The sequence below is a fragment of the Anarhichas minor genome, unplaced genomic scaffold, assembly GCF_050575085.1.
Source record: "Anarhichas minor isolate MPS153535 unplaced genomic scaffold, ASM5057508v1 ptg000123l, whole genome shotgun sequence".
Lineage (NCBI taxonomy): Eukaryota > Metazoa > Chordata > Actinopteri > Perciformes > Anarhichadidae > Anarhichas > Anarhichas minor.
In genome coordinates, this window is record NW_027466569.1 from 856227 (window position 1) to 878393 (window position 22167).

General features: G+C 36.4%; 2 protein-coding genes across 2 annotated transcripts in view; both read right to left on the reverse strand.

Annotated features, from left to right (window-relative positions):
* trpm1a (transient receptor potential cation channel, subfamily M, member 1a) overlaps positions 1-11945 on the reverse strand; it is a 51133-nt gene extending 39188 nt beyond the window's left edge. The window contains exon 1 of the mRNA XM_076083166.1: positions 11862-11945. Coding sequence (XP_075939281.1) covers positions 11862-11945 — 84 coding nt within the window. The remainder of the gene's footprint in view (positions 1-11861) is intronic.
* A 3922-nt stretch (positions 11946-15867) lies between these two features.
* Positions 15868-19855, reverse strand: LOC142940970 (NLR family CARD domain-containing protein 3-like). Its single transcript, XM_076083186.1, has 5 exons — positions 19074-19855; positions 18791-18964; positions 18355-18502; positions 17589-17635; positions 15868-16601 (listed from the first exon to the last, which is right to left on the reverse strand). The coding sequence occupies exons 1-5, from the start codon at positions 19844-19846 to the stop codon at positions 16592-16594; spliced, it is 1152 nt and encodes a 383-aa protein (XP_075939301.1). The 5' UTR covers positions 19847-19855; the 3' UTR covers positions 15868-16591.
* Between the last annotated feature and the right edge of the window lie 2312 nt (positions 19856-22167).

Here is a 22167-nt window from a genome sequence, read left to right on the forward strand (position 1 = left end):
TTTAGAGAACAAAACTACTTAGTTCAGTTTAGACAATAAAAGTACTTAGTTAGGTTTAGACAATAAAACTACTTAGTTAGATTTAGACAATAAAACGACTTAGTTAGGTTCAGACAATTAAACTACTTAGTTAGGTTTAGACAACTAAACTACTTAGTTAGGTTTAGACACTAAAACTACTTAGTTAGGTTGAGACAACTAAACTACTTAGTTAGGTTTAGACAATTAAACTACTTAGTTAGGTTCAGACAATTAAACTACTTAGTTAGGTTTAGACAATTAAACTACTTAGTTAGGTTCAGACAATTAAACTACTTAGTTAGGTTTAGACAGTAAAACTACTTAGTTAGGTTTAGACAATTAAACTACTTAGGTTCAGACAATTAAACTACTTAGTTAGGTTTAGACAATTAAACTACTTAGTTAGGTTTAAACAACAAAACTACTTAGTTAGGTTTAGACAACAAACCAACTTAGTTAGGTTTAGACAACTAAACTACTTAGTTAGGTTTAGAGAACAAAACTACTTAGTTCAGTTTAGACAATAAAAGTACTTAGTTAGGTTTAGACAACAAACCAACTTAGTTAGGTTTAGACAAAAAACTACTTAGTTAGATTTAGACAATAAAACTACTTAGTTAGATTTAGACAATAAAATGACTTAGTTAGGTTCAGACAATTAAACTACTTAGTTAGGTTTAGACAACTAAACTACTTAGTTAGGTTTAGACACTAAAACTACTTAGTTAGGTTGAGACAACTAAACTACTTAGTTAGGTTGAGACAAAAAAACTACTTAGTTAGGTTTAGACAACTACACTACTTAGGTTTAGACACTAAACTACTTAGTTAGGTTTAGACAACAAAACTACTTAGTTAGGTTTAGACAACAAAAACAACTTAGTTAGGTTGAGACAACTAAATTACTTAGTTAGGTTGAGACAATAAAACTACTTAGTTAGGTTTAGACAATAAAACTACTTAGTTAGGTTTAGACAACAAAACTACTTAGTTAGGTTTAGACAATGAAACTACTTAGTTAGGTTTAGACAACAAAACTACTTAGTTAGGTTTAGACAATGAAACTACATATTTAGGTTTAGACAACAAAACTACTTAGTTAGGTTTAGACAATACAACTACTTAGTTAGATTTAAACAAAACTACTTAGTTAGGTTTAGACAGTAAAACTACTTAGTTAGGTTTAGACAATACAACTACTTAGTTAGGTTTAAACAAAACTACTTAGTTAGGTTTAGACAGTAAAACTACTTAGTTAGGTTTAGACAACTAAACTACTTAGTAAGGTTTAGACAACTAAACTACTTAGTTAGGTTTAGACAATAAAACTACTTAGTTAGGTTTAGACAATAAAACTACTTAGTTAGGTTTAGACAATAAACCAACTTAGTTAGGTTTAGACAAAAAAACAACTTAGTTAGGTTTAGACAATTTAACTACTTAGTTAGGTTTAGACAACTAAACTACTTAGTTAGGTTTAGAGAACAAAACTACTTAGTTCAGTTTAGACAATAAAAGTACTTCGTTAGGTTTAGACAACAAACCAACTTAGTTAGGTTTAGACAAAAAACTACTTAGTTAGGTTTAGACAATTTAACTACTTAGTTAGGTTTAGACAACTAACTACTTAGTTAGGTTTAGAGAACAAAACTACTTAGTTCAGTTTAGACAATAAAAGTACTTAGTTAGGTTTAGACAATAAAACTACTTAGTTAGATTTAGACAATAAAATGACTTAGTTAGGTTCAGACAATTAAACTACTTAGTTAGGTTTAGACAACTAAACTACTTAGTTAGGTTTAGACACTAAAACTACTTAGTTAGGTTGAGACAACTAAACTACTTAGTTAGGTTGAGACAAAAAAACTACTTAGTTAGGTTTAGACAACTACACTACTTAGGTTTAGACACTAAACTACTTAGTTAGGTTTAGACAACAAAACTACTTAGTTAGGTTTAGTCAACAAAAACAACTTAGTTAGGTTGAGACAACTAAATTACTTAGTTAGGTTGAGACAATAAAACTACTTAGTTAGGTTTAGACAATAAAACTACTTAGTTAGGTTTAGACAACAAAACTACTTAGTTAGGTTTAGACAATAAAACTACTTTGTTAGGGTTAGACAATACAACTACTTAGTTAGGTTTAGACAATGAAACTACATAGTTAGGTTTAGACAACAAAACTACTTAGTTAGGTTTAGACAATACAACTACTTAGTTAGGTTTAAACAAAACTACTTAGTTAGGTTTAGACAGTAAAACTACTTAGTTAGGTTTAGACAATACAACTACTTAGTTAGGTTTAAACAAAACTACTTAGTTAGGTTTAGACAATGAAACTACATATTTAGGTTTAGACAACAAAACTACTTAGTTAGGTTTAGACAATACAACTACTTAGTTAGATTTAAACAAAACTACTTAGTTAGGTTTAGACAGTAAAACTACTTAGTTAGGTTTAGACAATACAACTACTTAGTTAGGTTTAAACAAAACTACTTAGTTAGGTTTAGACAGTAAAACTACTTAGTTAGGTTTAGACAACTAAACTACTTAGTAAGGTTTAGACAACTAAACTACTTAGTTAGGTTTAGACAATAAAACTACTTAGTTAGGTTTAGACAATAAAACTACTTAGTTAGGTTTAGACAATAAACCAACTTAGTTAGGTTTAGACAAAAAAACAACTTAGTTAGGTTTAGACAATTTAACTACTTAGTTAGGTTTAGACAACTAAACTACTTAGTTAGGTTTAGAGAACAAAACTACTTAGTTCAGTTTAGACAATAAAAGTACTTAGTTAGGTTTAGACAACAAACCAACTTAGTTAGGTTTAGACAAAAAACTACTTAGTTAGGTTTAGACAATTTAACTACTTAGTTAGGTTTAGACAACTAACTACTTAGTTAGGTTTAGAGAACAAAACTACTTAGTTCAGTTTAGACAATAAAAGTACTTAGTTAGGTTTAGACAATAAAACTACTTAGTTAGATTTAGACAATAAAATGACTTAGTTAGGTTCAGACAATTAAACTACTTAGTTAGGTTTAGACAACTAAACTACTTAGTTAGGTTTAGACAACTAAACTACTTAGTTAGGTTGAGACAAAAAAACTACTTAGTTAGGTTTAGACAACTACACTACTTAGGTTTAGACACTAAACTACTTAGTTAGGTTTAGACAACAAAACTACTTAGTTAGGTTTAGTCAACAAAAACAACTTAGTTAGGTTGAGACAACTAAATTACTTAGTTAGGTTGAGACAATAAAACTACTTAGTTAGGTTTAGACAATAAAACTACTTAGTTAGGTTTAGACAACAAAACTACTTAGTTAGGTTTAGACAATAAAACTACTTTGTTAGGGTTAGACAATACAACTACTTAGTTAGGTTTAGACAATGAAACTACATAGTTAGGTTTAGACAACAAAACTACTTAGTTAGGTTTAGACAATACAACTACTTAGTTAGGTTTAGACAACAAAGCTACTTAGTTAGGTTTAGACAACAAACCAACTTAGTTAGGTTTAGACAACAAACCAACTTAGTTAGGTTTAGACAAAAAACTACTTAGTTAGGTTTAGACAATTTAACTACTTAGTTAGGTTTAGACAACTAACTACTTAGTTAGGTTTAGAGAACAAAACTACTTAGTTCAGTTTAGACAATAAAAGTACTTAGTTAGGTTTAGACAATAAAACTACTTAGTTAGATTTAGACAATAAAACGACTTAGTTAGGTTCAGACAATTAAACTACTTAGTTAGGTTTAGACAACTAAACTACTTAGTTAGGTTTAGACACTAAAACTACTTAGTTAGGTTGAGACAACTAAACTACTTAGTTAGGTTTAGACAATTAAACTACTTAGTTAGGTTCAGACAATTAAACTACTTAGTTAGGTTTAGACAATTAAACTACTTAGTTAGGTTCAGACAATTAAACTACTTAGTTAGGTTTAGACAGTAAAACTACTTAGTTAGGTTTAGACAATTAAACTACTTAGGTTCAGACAATTAAACTACTTAGTTAGGTTTAGACAATTAAACTACTTAGTTAGGTTTAAACAACAAAACTACTTAGTTAGGTTTAGACAACAAACCAACTTAGTTAGGTTTAGACAACTAAACTACTTAGTTAGGTTTAGAGAACAAAACTACTTAGTTCAGTTTAGACAATAAAAGTACTTAGTTAGGTTTAGACAACAAACCAACTTAGTTAGGTTTAGACAAAAAACTACTTAGTTAGATTTAGACAATAAAACTACTTAGTTAGATTTAGACAATAAAATGACTTAGTTAGGTTCAGACAATTAAACTACTTAGTTAGGTTTAGACAACTAAACTACTTAGTTAGGTTTAGACACTAAAACTACTTAGTTAGGTTGAGACAACTAAACTACTTAGTTAGGTTGAGACAAAAAAACTACTTAGTTAGGTTTAGACAACTACACTACTTAGGTTTAGACACTAAACTACTTAGTTAGGTTTAGACAACAAAACTACTTAGTTAGGTTTAGACAACAAAAACAACTTAGTTAGGTTGAGACAACTAAATTACTTAGTTAGGTTGAGACAATAAAACTACTTAGTTAGGTTTAGACAATAAAACTACTTAGTTAGGTTTAGACAACAAAACTACTTAGTTAGGTTTAGACAATGAAACTACTTAGTTAGGTTTAGACAACAAAACTACTTAGTTAGGTTTAGACAATGAAACTACATATTTAGGTTTAGACAACAAAACTACTTAGTTAGGTTTAGACAATACAACTACTTAGTTAGATTTAAACAAAACTACTTAGTTAGGTTTAGACAGTAAAACTACTTAGTTAGGTTTAGACAATACAACTACTTAGTTAGGTTTAAACAAAACTACTTAGTTAGGTTTAGACAGTAAAACTACTTAGTTAGGTTTAGACAACTAAACTACTTAGTAAGGTTTAGACAACTAAACTACTTAGTTAGGTTTAGACAATAAAACTACTTAGTTAGGTTTAGACAATAAAACTACTTAGTTAGGTTTAGACAATAAACCAACTTAGTTAGGTTTAGACAAAAAAACAACTTAGTTAGGTTTAGACAATTTAACTACTTAGTTAGGTTTAGACAACTAAACTACTTAGTTAGGTTTAGAGAACAAAACTACTTAGTTCAGTTTAGACAATAAAAGTACTTAGTTAGGTTTAGACAACAAACCAACTTAGTTAGGTTTAGACAAAAAACTACTTAGTTAGGTTTAGACAATTTAACTACTTAGTTAGGTTTAGACAACTAACTACTTAGTTAGGTTTAGAGAACAAAACTACTTAGTTCACTTTAGACAATAAAAGTACTTAGTTAGGTTTAGACAATAAAACTACTTAGTTAGATTTAGACAATAAAATGACTTAGTTAGGTTCAGACAATTAAACTACTTAGTTAGGTTTAGACAACTAAACTACTTAGTTAGGTTTAGACACTAAAACTACTTAGTTAGGTTGAGACAACTAAACTACTTAGTTAGGTTGAGACAAAAAAACTACTTAGTTAGGTTTAGACAACTACACTACTTAGGTTTAGACACTAAACTACTTAGTTAGGTTTAGACAACAAAACTACTTAGTTAGGTTTAGTCAACAAAAACAACTTAGTTAGGTTGAGACAACTAAATTACTTAGTTAGGTTGAGACAATAAAACTACTTAGTTAGGTTTAGACAATAAAACTACTTAGTTAGGTTTAGACAACAAAACTACTTAGTTAGGTTTAGACAATAAAACTACTTTGTTAGGGTTAGACAATACAACTACTTAGTTAGGTTTAGACAATGAAACTACATAGTTAGGTTTAGACAACAAAACTACTTAGTTAGGTTTAGACAATACAACTACTTAGTTAGGTTTAAACAAAACTACTTAGTTAGGTTTAGACAGTAAAACTACTTAGTTAGGTTTAGACAATACAACTACTTAGTTAGGTTTAAACAAAACTACTTAGTTAGGTTTAGACAATGAAACTACATATTTAGGTTTAGACAACAAAACTACTTAGTTAGGTTTAGACAATACAACTACTTAGTTAGATTTAAACAAAACTACTTAGTTAGGTTTAGACAGTAAAACTACTTAGTTAGGTTTAGACAATACAACTACTTAGTTAGGTTTAAACAAAACTACTTAGTTAGGTTTAGACAGTAAAACTACTTAGTTAGGTTTAGACAACTAAACTACTTAGTAAGGTTTAGACAACTAAACTACTTAGTTAGGTTTAGACAATAAAACTACTTAGTTAGGTTTAGACAATAAAACTACTTAGTTAGGTTTAGACAATAAACCAACTTAGTTAGGTTTAGACAAAAAAACAACTTAGTTAGGTTTAGACAATTTAACTACTTAGTTAGGTTTAGACAACTAAACTACTTAGTTAGGTTTAGAGAACAAAACTACTTAGTTCAGTTTAGACAATAAAAGTACTTAGTTAGGTTTAGACAACAAACCAACTTAGTTAGGTTTAGACAAAAAACTACTTAGTTAGGTTTAGACAATTTAACTACTTAGTTAGGTTTAGACAACTAACTACTTAGTTAGGTTTAGAGAACAAAACTACTTAGTTCAGTTTAGACAATAAAAGTACTTAGTTAGGTTTAGACAATAAAACTACTTAGTTAGATTTAGACAATAAAATGACTTAGTTAGGTTCAGACAATTAAACTACTTAGTTAGGTTTAGACAACTAAACTACTTAGTTAGGTTTAGACACTAAAACTACTTAGTTAGGTTGAGACAACTAAACTACTTAGTTAGGTTGAGACAAAAAAACTACTTAGTTAGGTTTAGACAACTACACTACTTAGGTTTAGACACTAAACTACTTAGTTAGGTTTAGACAACAAAACTACTTAGTTAGGTTTAGTCAACAAAAACAACTTAGTTAGGTTGAGACAACTAAATTACTTAGTTAGGTTGAGACAATAAAACTACTTAGTTAGGTTTAGACAATAAAACTACTTAGTTAGGTTTAGACAACAAAACTACTTAGTTAGGTTTAGACAATAAAACTACTTTGTTAGGGTTAGACAATACAACTACTTAGTTAGGTTTAGACAATGAAACTACATAGTTAGGTTTAGACAACAAAACTACTTAGTTAGGTTTAGACAATACAACTACTTAGTTAGGTTTAAACAAAACTACTTAGTTAGGTTTAGACAGTAAAACTACTTAGTTAGGTTTAGACAATACAACTACTTAGTTAGGTTTAAACAAAACTACTTAGTTAGGTTTAGACAGTAAAACTACTTAGTTAGGTTTAGACAACTAAACTACTTAGTAAGGGTTAGACAACTAACCTACTTAGTTAGGTTTAGACAATAAAACTACTTAGTTAGGTTTAGACAATAAAACTACTTAGTTAGGTTTAGACAATAAAACTACTTAGTTAGGTTTAGACAATAAAACTACTTTGTTAGGGTTAGACAATACAACTACTTAGTTAGGTTTAGACAATGAAACTACGTAGTTAGGTTTAGACAACAAAACTACTTAGTTAGGTTTAGACAATAAAACTACTTAGTTAGGTTTAGACAATAAAACTACTTTGTTAGGGTTAGACAATACAACTACTTAGTTAGGTTTAGACAATGAAACTACGTAGTTAGGTTTAGACAACAAAACTACTTAGTTAGGTTTAGACAATACAACGACTTAGTTAGGTTTTAAACAAAACTACTTAGTTAGGTTTAGACAGTAAAACTACTTAGTTAGGTTCAGACAATTAAACTACTTAGTTAGGTTTAGACAACTACACTACTTAGGTTTAGACACTAAACTACTTAGTTAGGTTGAGACAACTAAACTACTTAGTTAGGTTCAGACAATTAAACTACTTAGTTAGGTTTAGACAATTAAACTACTTAGTTAGGTTCAGACAATTAAACTACTTAGTTAGGTTTAGACAACTAAACTACTTAGTTAGGTTTAGACAGTAAAACTACTTAGTTAGGTTTAGACAATTAAACTACTTAGTTAGGTTTAAACAACAAAACTACTTAGTTAGGTTTAGACAACAAACCAACTTAGTTAGGTTTAGACAAAAAAACAACTTAGTTAGGTTTAGACAATTTAACTACTTAGTTAGGTTTAGACAACTAAACTACTTAGTTAGGTTTAGAGAACAAAACTACTTAGTTCAGTTTAGACAATAAAAGTACTTAGTTAGGTTTAGACAACAAACCAACTTAGTTAGGTTTAGACAAAAAACTACTTAGTTAGGTTTAGACAATTTAACTACTTAGTTAGGTTTAGACAACTAACTACTTAGTTAGGTTTAGAGAACAAAACTACTTAGTTCAGTTTAGACAATAAAAGTACTTAGTTAGGTTTTGACAATAAAACTACTTAGTTAGATTTAGACAATAAAATGACTTAGTTAGGTTCAGACAATTAAACTACTTAGTTAGGTTTAGACAACTAAACTACTTAGTTAGGTTTAGACACTAAAACTACTTAGTTAGGTTGAGACAACTAAATTACTTAGTTAGGTTGAGACAATAAAACTACTTAGTTAGGTTTAGACAATAAAACTACTTAGTTAGATTTAGACAACAAAACTACTTAGTTAGGTTTAGACAATAAAACTACTTTGTTAGGGTTAGACAATACAACTACTTAGTTAGGTTTAGACAATGAAACTACATAGTTAGGTTTAGACAACAAAACTACTTAGTTAGGTTTAGACAATACAACTACTTAGTTAGGTTTAAACAAAACTACTTAGTTAGGTTTAGACAGTAAAACTACTTAGTTAGGTTTAGACAATACAACTACTTAGTTAGGTTTAAACAAAACTACTTAGTTAGGTTTAGACAGTAAAACTACTTAGTTAGGTTTAGACAACTAAACTACTTAGTAAGGTTTAGACAACTAAACTACTTAGTTAGGTTTAGACAATAAAACTACTTAGTTAGGTTTAGACAATTTAACTACTTAGTTAGGTTTAGACAACAAAACTACTTAGTTAGGTTTAGACAATAAAACTACTTAGTTAGGTTTAGACAATAAAACTACTTTGTTAGGGTTAGACTATACAACTACTTAGTTAGGTTTAGACAATGAAACTACGTAGTTAGGTTTAGACAACAAAACTACTTAGTTAGGTTTAGACAATACAACGACTTAGTTAGGTTTTAAACAAAACTACTTAGTTAGGTTCAGACAGTAAAACTACTTAGTTAGGTTCAGACAATTAAACTACTTAGTTAGGTTTAGACAACAAACCTACTTAGGTTGAGACAAATAAATTACTTAGTTAGGTTGAGACAAAAACACTACTTAGTTAGGTTGAGACAACAAAACTACTTAGTTAGGTTTAGACAATAAAACTACTTAGTTAGGTTTAGACAACAAAACCACTTAGTTAGGTTTAGACAACAAACCAACTTAGTTAGGTTTAGACAAAAAAACAACTTAGTTAGGTTTAGACAATTTAACTACTTAGTTAGGTTTAGACAACTAAACTACTTAGTTAGGTTTAGACAATTTAACTACTTAGTTAGGTTTAGACAACTAAACTACTTAGTTAGGTTTAGAGAACAAAACTACTTAGTTCAGTTTAGACAATAAAAGTACTTAGTTAGGTTTAGACAACAAACCAACTTAGTTAGGTTTAGACAAAAAACTACTTAGTTAGGTTTAGACAATTTAACTACTTAGTTAGGTTTAGACAACTAACTACTTAGTTAGGTTTAGAGAACAAAACTACTTAGTTCAGTTTAGACAATAAAAGTACTTAGTTAGGTTTAGACAATAAAACGACTTAGTTAGGTTCAGACAATTAAACTACTTAGTTAGGTTTAGACAACTAAACTACTTAGTTAGGTTTAGACACTAAAACTACTTAGTTAGGTTGAGACAACTAAACTACTTAGTTAGGTTTAGACAATTAAACTACTTAGTTAGGTTCAGACAATTAAACTACTTAGTTAGGTTCAGACAATTAAACTACTTAGTTAGGTTCAGACAATTAAACTACTTAGTTAGGTTTAGACAACTAAACTACTTAGTTAGGTTTAGACAGTAAAACTACTTAGTTAGGTTTAGACAATAAAACTACTTAGTTAGGTTTAGACAATTAAACTACTTAGTTAGGTTCAGACAATTAAACTACTTAGTTAGGTTTAGACAATTAAACTACTTAGTTAGGTTTAAACAACAAAACTACTTAGTTAGGTTTAGACAACAAACCAACTTAGTTAGGTTTAGACAAAAAAACAACTTAATTAGGTTTAGACAATTTAACTACTTAGTTCGGTTTAGACAACTAAACTACTTAGTTAGGTTTAGAGAACAAAACTACTTAGTTCAGTTTAGACAATAAAAGTACTTAGTTAGGTTTAGACAATAAAACTACTTAGTTAGATTTAGACAATAAAACGACTTAGTTAGGTTCAGACAATTAAACTACTTAGTTAGGTTTAGACAACTAAACTACTTAGTTAGGTTTAGACACTAAAACTACTTAGTTAGGTTGAGACAACTAAACTACTTAGTTAGGTTGAGACAACAAAACTACTTAGTTAGGTTTAGACAACTACACTACTTAGGTTTAGACACTAAACTACTTAGTTAGGTTTAGACAACAAAACTACTTAGTTAGGTTTAGACAACAAAAACAACTTAGTTAGGTTGAGACAACTAAATTACTTAGTTAGGTTGAGACAATAAAACTACTTAGTTAGGTTTAGACAATAAAACTACTTAGTTAGGTTTAGACAACAAAACTACTTAGTTAGGTTTAGACAATAATACTACTTTGTTAGGGTTAGACAATACAACTACTTAGTTAGGTTTAGACAATAAAACTACTTTGTTAGGGTTTGACAATAAAACTACTTAGGTTTAGACAACTAAACTACTTAGTTGGGTTTAGACAACAAAACTACTTAATTAGGTTTAGACAATAAACTACTTAGTTAGGTTTAGACAACAAAACTACTTAATTAGGTTTAGACAATAAAACTAAGTTAGGTTGAGACAATAAACTACTTAGTTAGGTTCAGACAACAAAACTACTTAGTTAGGTTGAGACAATAAAACTACTTAGTTAGGTTTAGTCAACTAAACTACTTAATTAGGTTTAGACAACTAACAGAGTACTTCTGTCAAAAATGTTTAACAAAACCACAATCAAAAATGTATTAATTAATCAAAACGATAAAGATGCCGTTATCAATACATACAGTATATGGAGTTATATACAAGGTTATACTATTGATTTGTGTTTATCGTGAATCGTTCTGGTTATCGACAGATGTGTCAGAAGTTAGTTGTAGAGATGAAAAGGAGGTTTCAGCTCTGCAGCCGTTTCAAAAAACCTTTAAAGTAGATATTTTACTAAATCTAATGAGTTTTACACCGTAGAGCTGAGAGAGAAACATTCTCCAGAGAAAAATTCAGTCACAAGCTTGTCTGAAAAAAACAGCTGATCACATGAAGTCAATTAGCCCTGAACTGATCACATGACCCTAGGAGGAGGAGGAAGGAAGAAAGAAGTGGAGAAGAAGGTAGAGGAGGAGGACAGAGGAGAAAAGGAGAGATGGAGGCTCAGCAGTGATGGACTTTGAGAGATGAGATTTATGAATTGATTTTGAAGACGGACAGAAAGTTGAACTTCCTTTTTTCTGTCCTGGAGTCTCAGATCAGGTCTCAGACTGTGGGAGGAGGAACCGTACAGATGTCTTAAAGAGACCTTTAAACATCTGGAATGAGTTGACACTGAACCGTACTCACATCTGATCCACCTGAGACGCTCCGTCTCTGTTAGCATGTAAAGAAAGCCGTGGGTTTGAATCCGTCCTACCTTCTGAGATCCAGACGACGCGCTGCGTTTGATGGACGACCGTTTGAACGACCCGTTCGTCCCTCTCCTCCCTCTGCCGTCCATGTTGGTAAAGGATCAGCTGTCCTCCTCGGTCATCCTCCTGTGTCTCCTCTGTCCCCCGTCCTCTCCTGTCTCCTGTGGTTCTCCCGTGGTCCAGCCTTCAGTGGTGAGATGTGAGATGTGACAGGCGGAGACCCCGTCCTCTTCTCCCCCTCTGTAATAAGGATTAGTGGACGATGCTGAGGACGGGGGGCTCTTTAATGGATGGAGATTTAATAAATGGTGATTGGACGTAAATCTACTTTAGGACGAGAAACCGAGACATTGTGATTTCATGATTCATTGAAGTAAAGCTGCATTAAAGTTACGATGAGATGAGCAGCTCTAATGTCATGAAGACAGAGAGACATGGGACGGTTTTATCTCAGTCATGTGATCTTTATTCTTCTGTATCTCATGTCAGAGAAAAAGAGACGAAGGCATAAGAGGAGAAGAAGAGAGGAAGACATAAGAGGAGAAGAAGAGACGAAGACATAAGAGGAGAAGAAGAGAAGAAGACATCAGACAGAAGTCAACTGAATAAATTAATTGAATAATCCTCGTCTGTCCTCATGAATCCTAAATCGTCTGTCAGGTTTTTATCTGTTGGTTGAATTCAATTTTAAATAAATGTGATTGAATGTTCGACTGTAAATTATTCATGAAGCTGCAGGATTGAAGTGATTCTCAGCTGTAATCTAGCACACACACACACACACACGCACACACACACACAAGATTGTTTTATGATTCAGATTATAAACAGTGAGGATTATTGTTCTGCTGCTGGAGCAGCTGAGGGGTTAATGCCTGGCTTATGGAGACACTGTCCTCGTGTCCTCAGAGGGGACGTTTGTCAACACAAACACAAGAGTTCATTCATAAAATGATAATGTAAGAAAACACTCGACAGTAAGATTAAAGGTTGTTAACAGATATACAACACTGTTATGAGTGCGTTCATCAGCTGTCTCTTTGAAGTCAGCAGCTCATTTAATTAACTGTCCCAAAATGGAGGAGACGTGGAAATCACTTAAAATGTTGGTCCATGATGGTCCATGTGGTCCAGGTGCTTCAGATGGTCCATGTAGTCCTGGTGCTTCAGATGGTCCATGTGGTCCTGGTGCTTCAGATGGTCAATGTGGTCCAGGTGCTTCAGATGGTCCATGTGGTCCTGGTACTTCAGATGGTCCATGTGGTCCTGGTACTTCAGATGGTCAATGTGGTCCAGTTACTTCAGATGGTCCATGTGGTCCTGGTGCTTCAGATGATCCATGTGGTCCAGGTACTTCAGATGGTCCATGTGGTCCAGGTGCTTCAGATGATCCATGTGGTCCAGGTGCTTCAGATGATCCATGTGGTCCAGGTGCTTCAGATGGTCCATGTGGTCCAGGTGCTTCAGATGGTCCATGTGGTCCTGCTGCTTCAGATGGTCCATGTGGTCCAGGTGCTTCAGATGATCCATGTGGTCCAGGTGCTTCAGATGGTCAATGTGGTCCAGTTACTTCAGATGGTCCATGTGGTCCTGGTGCTTCAGATGGTCAATGTGGTCCAGGTGCTTCAGATGGTCCATGTGGTCCTGGTACTTCAGATGGTCAATGTGGTCCAGTTACTTCAGATGGTCCATGTGGTCCAGGTACTTCAGATGGTCCATGTGGTCCAGGTGCTTCAGATGATCCATGTGGTCCAGGTGCTTCAGATGGTCCATGTGGTCCTGGTGCTTCAGATGGTCAATGTGGTCCAGGTGCTTCAGATGGTCCATGTGGTCCTGGTACTTCAGATGGTCAATGTGGTCCAGTTACTTCAGATGGTCCATGTGGTCCTGGTGCTTCAGATGATCCATATGGTCCAGGTGCTTCAGATGATCCATGTGGTCCAGGTGCTTCAGATGGTCCATGTGGTCCAGGTACTTCAGATGGTCCATGTGGTCCAGGTGCTTCAGATGGTCCATGTGGTCCAGGTACTTCAGATGTTCCATGTGGTCCAGGTGCTTCAGATGGTCCATGTGGTTCAGGTACTTCAGATGGTCCATGTGGTTCAGGTACTTCAGATGTTCCATGTGGTCCAGGTGCTTCAGATGGTCCATGTGGTTCAGGTACTTCAGATGGTCCATGTGGTCCAGGTGCTTCAGATGGTCCATGTGGTTCAGGTACTTCAGATGGTCAATGTGGTCCAGGTGCTTCAGATGGTCCATGTGGTTGAGGTACTTCAGATGGTCCATGTGGTTCAGGTGCTTTAGATGGTCCATGTGGTCCAGGTGCTTCAGATGGTCCATGTGGTCCAGGTGCTTCAGATGGTCCATGTGGTTCAGGTATTTCAGATGGTCCATGTGGTCCAGGTGCTTCAGATGTTCCATGTGGTCCAGGTACTTCAGATGGTCCATGTGGTCCAGGTGCTTCAGATGGTCCATGTGGTCCAGGTATTTCAGATGGTCCATGTGGTCCAGGTGCTTTAGATGGTCCATGTGGTCCAGGTGCTTCAGAAAGAAAGATACTCGATGGATCATTCAGGTATTAAATAAATGACTTAATGTGATCATTGAAACGGTGCGTCTTCCACTTGACGCTGTGACACTGGGATCCAGTTTTAGGTAGGAGGGTAAACAGGGCCATCTAGTGGTCTTCCTGTAGAACCTTTTAGTCCAAGTACACAAAGTCTGATATATCCCACAGCGAGAGGCTTTTGCTGCTGTAGAAACTAGTATAGATACTAGATACACACAGCACTGGATCTGGAACTAAACTCCAGAATGGGGTCTCAAAGGTATCCTTTTCCAGAGTTGCCCAGGTTGAAAGGACAAACGTGGGATTTTGAACCAGGAGACTGTGTGTGTAACTCAAGTCACCATTGAGCTATCTTAAATGACCTGCGCTATCTAAAAAGTACCAGAACAAATGTTGCCGTTAGGTTGAATTGTTTCCGTGGTGGCAGCACATAATTCTACCGTCCGCGCCGTCACCACGTAATGTGCCGTCAAGAGGTCTCAATCATTGCACATATTTCTGTGAGTTTACGTTGGATCTGAACCTCAGTGTTGACTTGATGAGACTTCTGTGCTGATTGTTGAGAGTCCACAAGACACAACACATGTTCACTTACTGATCCGCTGCTACAGAACACCTCTGGCTGAAAGCTGTCGATTTCGATTCTACTATTATTTACAATGTGACAATATTCAGAATTTGATATGTTTCATGTAGACCTCATATTCAGGTTGGATATTCTGGATCAGGTCTCATTCCGAAAGGAGCATTTTCAGGTTAAGACATGTGTGTGATGTGCTGATATTATTCTGGTTTTAGGAGCATTCTTTGGACATGAATACAGCTCATTCAGAATATACGTTTCAATGAGTTGTTACCAAAGTTTGCGCGACACAGCCTCTTTTCCTGTCGACGACCAAACTAAAAACACTTTTTAGAGATTAATACCAAAAAGAAAAGCCCACATTTCTGGTCAGAAGGAGAAACACACCTACTTTAAACATCATGAAAGACTTAAACATCAACAGGTTTTTGGATATGAACAAATCTGGCGATGCATATCTTCTCAAGAAGGTGGTAGAAGGAATGAAAGAGGGAGGCTGTGGTCACACAGTCCAACAGTCCGCCACAGGTGACGTTAATCGCTTTATACACGGCTGCTTTTGAATATTCATCTTCATTAAAACATGTAAACAGCTTAGTGGGAATATGGACAAAAAACCTGAATATTTGGTGCTTGTAAACGTGGTGACAGAGCAACAAAGGAAGAGGACCGGTACATGTAGTGAGACACTGATGAGATAATAACGTGCAGGTGAGGGGGGGGGGCATTGAAGACTCTGCTCACTGCAGAGCAGATGAGGGAAGTGGAAGCAGGTGTGTAGATGTGTGTGACCATCAGGGAACAGAACAAAGTGTGACAGAAAGTGATCAAATGAACAAACGCCAACTCAAGATTAAAACCTTTAGATTTTATTAACAACATTTAGAAACATTGGACAATATGAGGATTGTTTGTAGAACCTGTTTGTTTCCAAATGTTATATTACATGACAGTATGTCTAAATATTAAAGAAATGACAAAAAAAGAGTTACATATAATTGATTGTCTTTGATTACAGCAGCAGAGTTTCTGTCCTCAGGAGAGACTCTCAGACCTAAAGACGACACAGAGACACTGACGAACCCGTCGAATTACACTCAACCCCAGGATAAAGAGGTTCAGTGAATGTGGTGTTGAAGGTGTGGAGGTGGATCAGTGTGTCAGAGGAGACTCTGTGGAAGGACAGAGAGCCAGCAGGACAATCCACATATACTGCTACTCTACCAGAGGAGGAGGAGGAGGAGGTGATGTGTGTTTTTATGTTTTTGTCACGGACAGAGTAACCACCACTATAGCACCTCAGACTCCAAGACTGATGATTCTCTCCAAAACTATAGCCAATACTGTACGGTCCCCTGATGAGGATTCCTCTGTAACTCACTGCTATACAAACATCTCCTGTCCACTCCACCTCCCAGTAACAGCGACCAGTCAGACCAGTTCTACACAGCAGCTGAGGACACCGGTCTTTAAATCTGTCTGGATGATCAGGATACGACTGCATCTCAGACACACGTGTCACCTTCTTGTTGTTGTCAGACAGTTTGAGGTTTCTGCTCACTGTGTTTGTGTCCACTTCCAGTTCACAGGCATCTGATGGAGAGAACGAGACACAGAAGATCTGCAGGTTATCATCTGCTGATATTTATACAACTTTATCATTTAAATCGACCTGATTGTATGAAGGCAAATATCTGTCAATATCCTCGAGCATGAACTAGATCCATGCGTGCAACTCAAAGAGCCGCTCATGCAAATTACTTTAAAGAGCGCTTTGACATCACCTCGCGCTGAACATCTCTGCTCACGCGAGATGCTTTGATTGCCTGCAAAGCTTTCACCTGCTCGCTCGTGTGTTTTGTGGGCGGATCCAGTCACCATTGTATCTTTAGATTTAATTGGTTACAGTCGTCATCTTTGGATTGGCTGAATATCACTTCCAACACAGACGCTAGGTGGCGCTATGAAGGTGTTTTTTTAATTTTAATAATAATAAATCAATTTTCTATGGCACTTTTCAAGATACCCAAAGACGCTTATTTTGCGTGTGAAAGCATTCGCAAAAGTAATTTGCCTGTTTGAGCTGTACGCGGACCTCTACACCCGTGCCCGTGGATCTCATTTGTGCTTGTGGAATTTGACAGAGATTTGCCTTCATATGACTTCCCTATTTTTTTGCTTTGAGCTTAGATGAGCCTGTTACATAATCTGTCCCACCTTCCACTCTACTGGTTTCAGTGTTCTTGTGTTTCACACAGCAATGTGTGTGGTTTTAGTGTTTGAAGTGAGGAATAATAATTGTATTTTGGAAAAAGTAAACGACTGCAGTCTTCCATAAATTGACAAATAACGTTGTGTAATTTCTGATGAAATGAAACACTTGATATTTACTCTCAGAGGTGATATTGATCAGAATGATTCTTAGACGTCTACGCTGACTAAGACGCTGTTCAGGACAAGAAACTACTGGACATGACATCAAGTCATCAGAAGCCTTTTTATAATTCATCATCGTACTTCAGTCATGACGATGTAAAAATCTAGCTGAGTTCTCATGAATCAAACCTAAAACATACTTACACTTCTTGATACCAGGTCTCAGTCTGTGCAGTCCACCATGGTCCACCCTGCAGGAAGACACTAAGTCTGCATCAGCTTCACACGGTCATGGTTTTGTTTTGTTGTTCGGTCTGCTTCCTGTTATATTTTGAAAGCTACTCTCCCTCATGTTTTGTTTTACTTCCTTTGTCCTGCCTGTTTTCCATCACATCTGAGTTTCATTAGTGAATTAGTTCTTTGTATATTTATTCTGTGTGTTTCAGTGTCATGTATTATGAATTTGTGTTGATTCTAGCGTTAGAGCCCCAATTCTAAGTGATTTGTTTTCTCAGTGTTTAGCGTCTTGTTTTTATGGACATTAAACTGCATTTAATCATGTATGGAGGTTACTTTAAAGCCATGGCGGAGGAGCTCTTAATCCGAGTTCCCTAGAGATTTTTTAATCAACCCTGATTCCCAGTCTGCTAGTTCCCAACCTGCTCCCTCTTCAGCTAGACTCTGGCCTGCTACCTAGTCGGCTATCTACCAACATACTAGCCTTCAGCATGCTGTCAGTATCCTGAATCCGCTGTCCTGAAGGCCAGCTAGTCCTTAGCTAGCGCCCCAGTCGACTAGCTTTCTATCTGCTCCTGACCCAGAGCGAGTTAGCCTCATGTCATATCCAGACCCTTTAGACTTTGAACAGTCCCCTTTCTGGGGAACTCGCCTGGTAATATCTTCGAGGTACCTAAAGATTGGAGCCCCCTGTTCACATCTGAGTGTGGAGTCTGCTGTTGTCTGTTCGTACCCGAGAGTGTCCAGCAGACAGCAGCTTCACTTCAAAATCTCCTGGATGATTGTAGCTCAGGTCCAGCTTTCTCAGATGGGAGGGGTTTGAGCTCAGAGCTGAGACCAGAGAAGAACAGCCTTCCTCTGTGACCAGACAACCTGACAGACTAAACAGACACACACCTTTTCTTGACATATATATATATATATATATATATATATATATAAAAAATAAAAAAAAGTTACTTTTTCAAATAAATAAATCACTTTTATAGAAAGAATTCTCACCTGTATAAAAGCAACCCTCACAACATAAACATACTTCTTACATGTTAATGTATCCATAATGATATATGAATAATAATTTACCATTTAACATGTCTGAAGATCGTTCGTCAGGCAATTTGAAAATTTTAATATTAAATCAATGAAAGCCCTAAAGGTTAAATGCTGACCTGAGGGTTTCTAGTTTACAGTGTAAACTCTCCAATCCAGCAGACAGCAGCTTCACTCCTGAATCCTGCAGGTCGTTGTCACTCAGGTCCATCTCTCTCAGACTAGAGGACGGGGAGCTGAGAACTGAAGACAGAGCTTCACAGCTTCTCTCTGAGAGATTACAGCCACTCAGTCTAAAGAAGAATCCGAAATTCATAAGAAATCAATCAAAAAACAATCAAGTCTTTTTATTTTGTAATAAAATAAAACTGCATTTAATCTGATAGTTGTGTGTCCACTTACAAAGCTTTGTTGGAGGCTTTGACCACTGGCAGCAGCCTCAGAAGAGCCTCCTTGGAAGCAGAATATTTCTTCAGGTCAAACACGTCCAGATCTTTTTCTGATGACAGTAAGATGAAGCCCAGAGCTGACCACTGAGCAGGAGACAGTTTATCTGTGGAGAGACGTCCTGAACTCAGGGACTGTTGGATCTCCTCCACTAGAGAGCCATCATTCAGTTCATTCAGACAGTGGAACAGATTGATGCTTTTCTCTGGAGACACATTCTTTCTGATCTTCTTCTTGATGTACTGGACTGTTTCCTGATTGGTCTGTGAGCTACTTCCTGTCTGTCTCAGCAGACCTCGTAGGAGAGTCTGATTGGTCTGCAGTGAAAGACCCAGGAGGAAACGGAGGAACAAGTCCAGGTGTCCATTTGGACTCTGTAAGGCCTTGTCCACAGCACTCTGGTAGAGACGTTTTGGTTCAGGTTTGCCTCTAAAGACTTCAGACCACCGGGAGGTTGTTTGTTCTTCTGACAGCAGATTGACTCCAGAGTTGATGAAGGTCAGATGGACATGAAGAGCAGCCAGAAACTCCTGAACAGTCAGATGGACGAAGCAGAACACCTTGTCCTGGTACAGTCCTCTCTCCTCTCTAAAGATCTGTGTGAACACTCCTGAGTACACTGAGGTTGCTCTGATATCGATGCCACACTCTGTCAGGTCGGATTCATAGAAGATCAGGTTGCCTTTCTGCAGCTGATCAAAAGCCAGTTTCCCCAGAGACTTAGTCATCTTCCTGCTCTCTGGACTCTAGTGTGGATCTGTCTCAGCTCCTCCATCATACTTGACCTTCTTCAGTTTGGACTGAACCACCAGGAAGTGGATGTCAGTCAGGGATCTCAGTCAGGGTCTTGGGCAGCTCTCCTCCCTCTCTGGTCTTCAGCACATCCTCCAGAACTGTAGCAGTGATCCAGCAGAAGACTGGGATGTGGCACATGATGTGGAGGCTTCGTGAGGTCTTGATGTGGGAGATGATCCTGCTGGCCTGCTTCTCATCTCTGAATCTCTTCCTGAAGTACTCCTCATTCTGTGGGTCAGTGAACCCTCTGATCTCTGTCACCATGTCAACACACTCAGCAGGGATCTGATTGGCTGCTGCAGGTCGTGTGGTTATCCAGAGGCGAGCAGAGGGAAGCAGTTTCCCCCTGAAGAGGTTTGTCAGCAGCACATCCACTGAGGTGGACTCTGTAACATCAGTCAGGACCTCATTGTGGTGGAAGTCCAGAGGAAGTCGACACTCATCCAGACCGTCAAAGATGAACAGAACCAGGAACTCTTCAAACCTGCAGATTCCTGCTTCTTTGGTTTCACTGAAGAAGTGATGAACAAGTTCCACCAAGCTGAACTGTTTCTCTTTCAGCACATTCAGCTCTCTGAAAGTGAATGGAAATGTGAACTGTATGTCCTGGTGGTCTTTGTCTTCAGCCCAGTCCAGAGTGAACTTCTGTGTTAAGACTGTTTTCCCAATGCCAGCCACTCCCTTTGTCATCACTGTTCTGATTGGTTCCTCTATTCCAGGTGAGGCTTTAAAGAGGTCTTCTTGTCTGATGGTTGTTTCTGGTCTGTGTGGTTTCCTGGATGCTTTTTCAATCTGTCTGACCTCATGTTGATCATTGACCTCTGCAGTCCCTCCCTCTGTGATGTAGAGCTCTGTGTAGATCTGATTCAGAAGGGTTGGGTTTCCTTGTTAGCGATCCCCTCAAACACACTCTGGAACTTCTTCTTGAGGTTAGATTTGAGTTCATGCTGACAAACTCCCGAATTACTTCCTAATGAAAAACAAAGAACATCAATGAATATATTATTAGGCAAATATGTCAACATATCTGAATATATTCTGGTCCATCTTGTGACGACCCCTCCCTTCCACTAGGGTCTGTGTCCTGTTTGCTGTCTATTTTGTGTTGCAGGATGTTAATCGGCAGCTAACGAGCCCCACCTGAGCCTGCTGGAAGTGGCAGCTATAAAGATGCACCACCTGAACATGGGGCCTCCACTCCTCTCCTCTCCTCTCCGACTCCCTTGGCCTGACACGGCTGCTGCTTCATTTGATTGTTTGTTCGTTTGGTTATTTGTTCGTTAAATAAATGTCTATTTATTACTTTTATCACTCGTCTTGTCTCCCTGATGTTGCAGCCTTGGAGATAGGTCGTAACACATCTCTGGAGACATTAGTAAACATTTATCCAGCATGATAAATCTTTAGAGAAATCCTCTTACTGCTCTGCAGACAGTCAGCCAGCTCCTCCTGCTTCATTCTCCTCAGGAAGTGCAGTGTGATCTTCACAAATGCCTCTCTGCTGCTCCTCCTCTGCTCTTCATCCACACCGTCCAGCACCTCCTCATCCTCCATCTGACTCTCTAAGCATTCTGGGTAATCTGGACTCAGAACTCTCTGGACTTTCTTCAGCTCGTTCTTCACAAAAGTCACGGTGTTTTCCTCCAGCAGCTGGAACAGAATGATAAACTGAATATTAAATATAGAGAACACAACGTGTGACTCATCCCTCCGTCTGAAGGCCTGCTGGTCTACACAGAGCAGCATGGAGGCTGTTGGGACCCGAATGGTAGTTTAGCATTCATCTGTAGTTGATGTAGTTAATAGTGAAAGGTGTGTGTGTACATGTACACACCATGAATATGGAGTCCAGGTGTGTTTGATGCTGCTGGGTGGACCGAAACCTCTGAGCTCTGCTGCTGAACTCTGAGGAGAAAACAAAGTTTAAGGAAATTTAAAGACTCAAATCTGCAGACAGCTGAGTTTTCTAATTATAACAACATGATAAACAGACAACTGGGGGTACAGTTGGTTGTGTTATGTCTAAGTCGGAGCTTCCAGACCTAACATATCTACTTTGTTTCTCAACCCGTGCTCAGTCTTCATCATTTTAGACTTGTTAGAATACCATCAGAAGTGACCTCTGTCACTGCTGTTTATCTTAGCTCTGAAGCTAATTTAGCCTAGTTTAGCAGCATATATACAATACAACGGTTTGTATTATATCATTAAAAAATATGTGACTCCTCATTTTTTGTGTGTTTTCCTACAAAAG

Coding starts and splice junctions, on each gene's coding strand:
- LOC142940970 (XM_076083186.1), bottom strand. CDS start 19,846: ATGACTAAGTCTCTGGGGAAACTGGCTTTTGATCAGCTGCAGAAAGGC. Junction 18,503..18,790: donor TGTAAACTAGAAACCCTCAG/GTCAGCATTTAA, acceptor GTGTCTGTTTAG/TCTGTCAGGTTGTCTGGTCA. Junction 17,636..18,354: donor TGTCTGCTGGACACTCTCGG/GTACGAACAGAC, acceptor GTCTTCCTGCAG/GGTGGACCATGGTGGACTGC.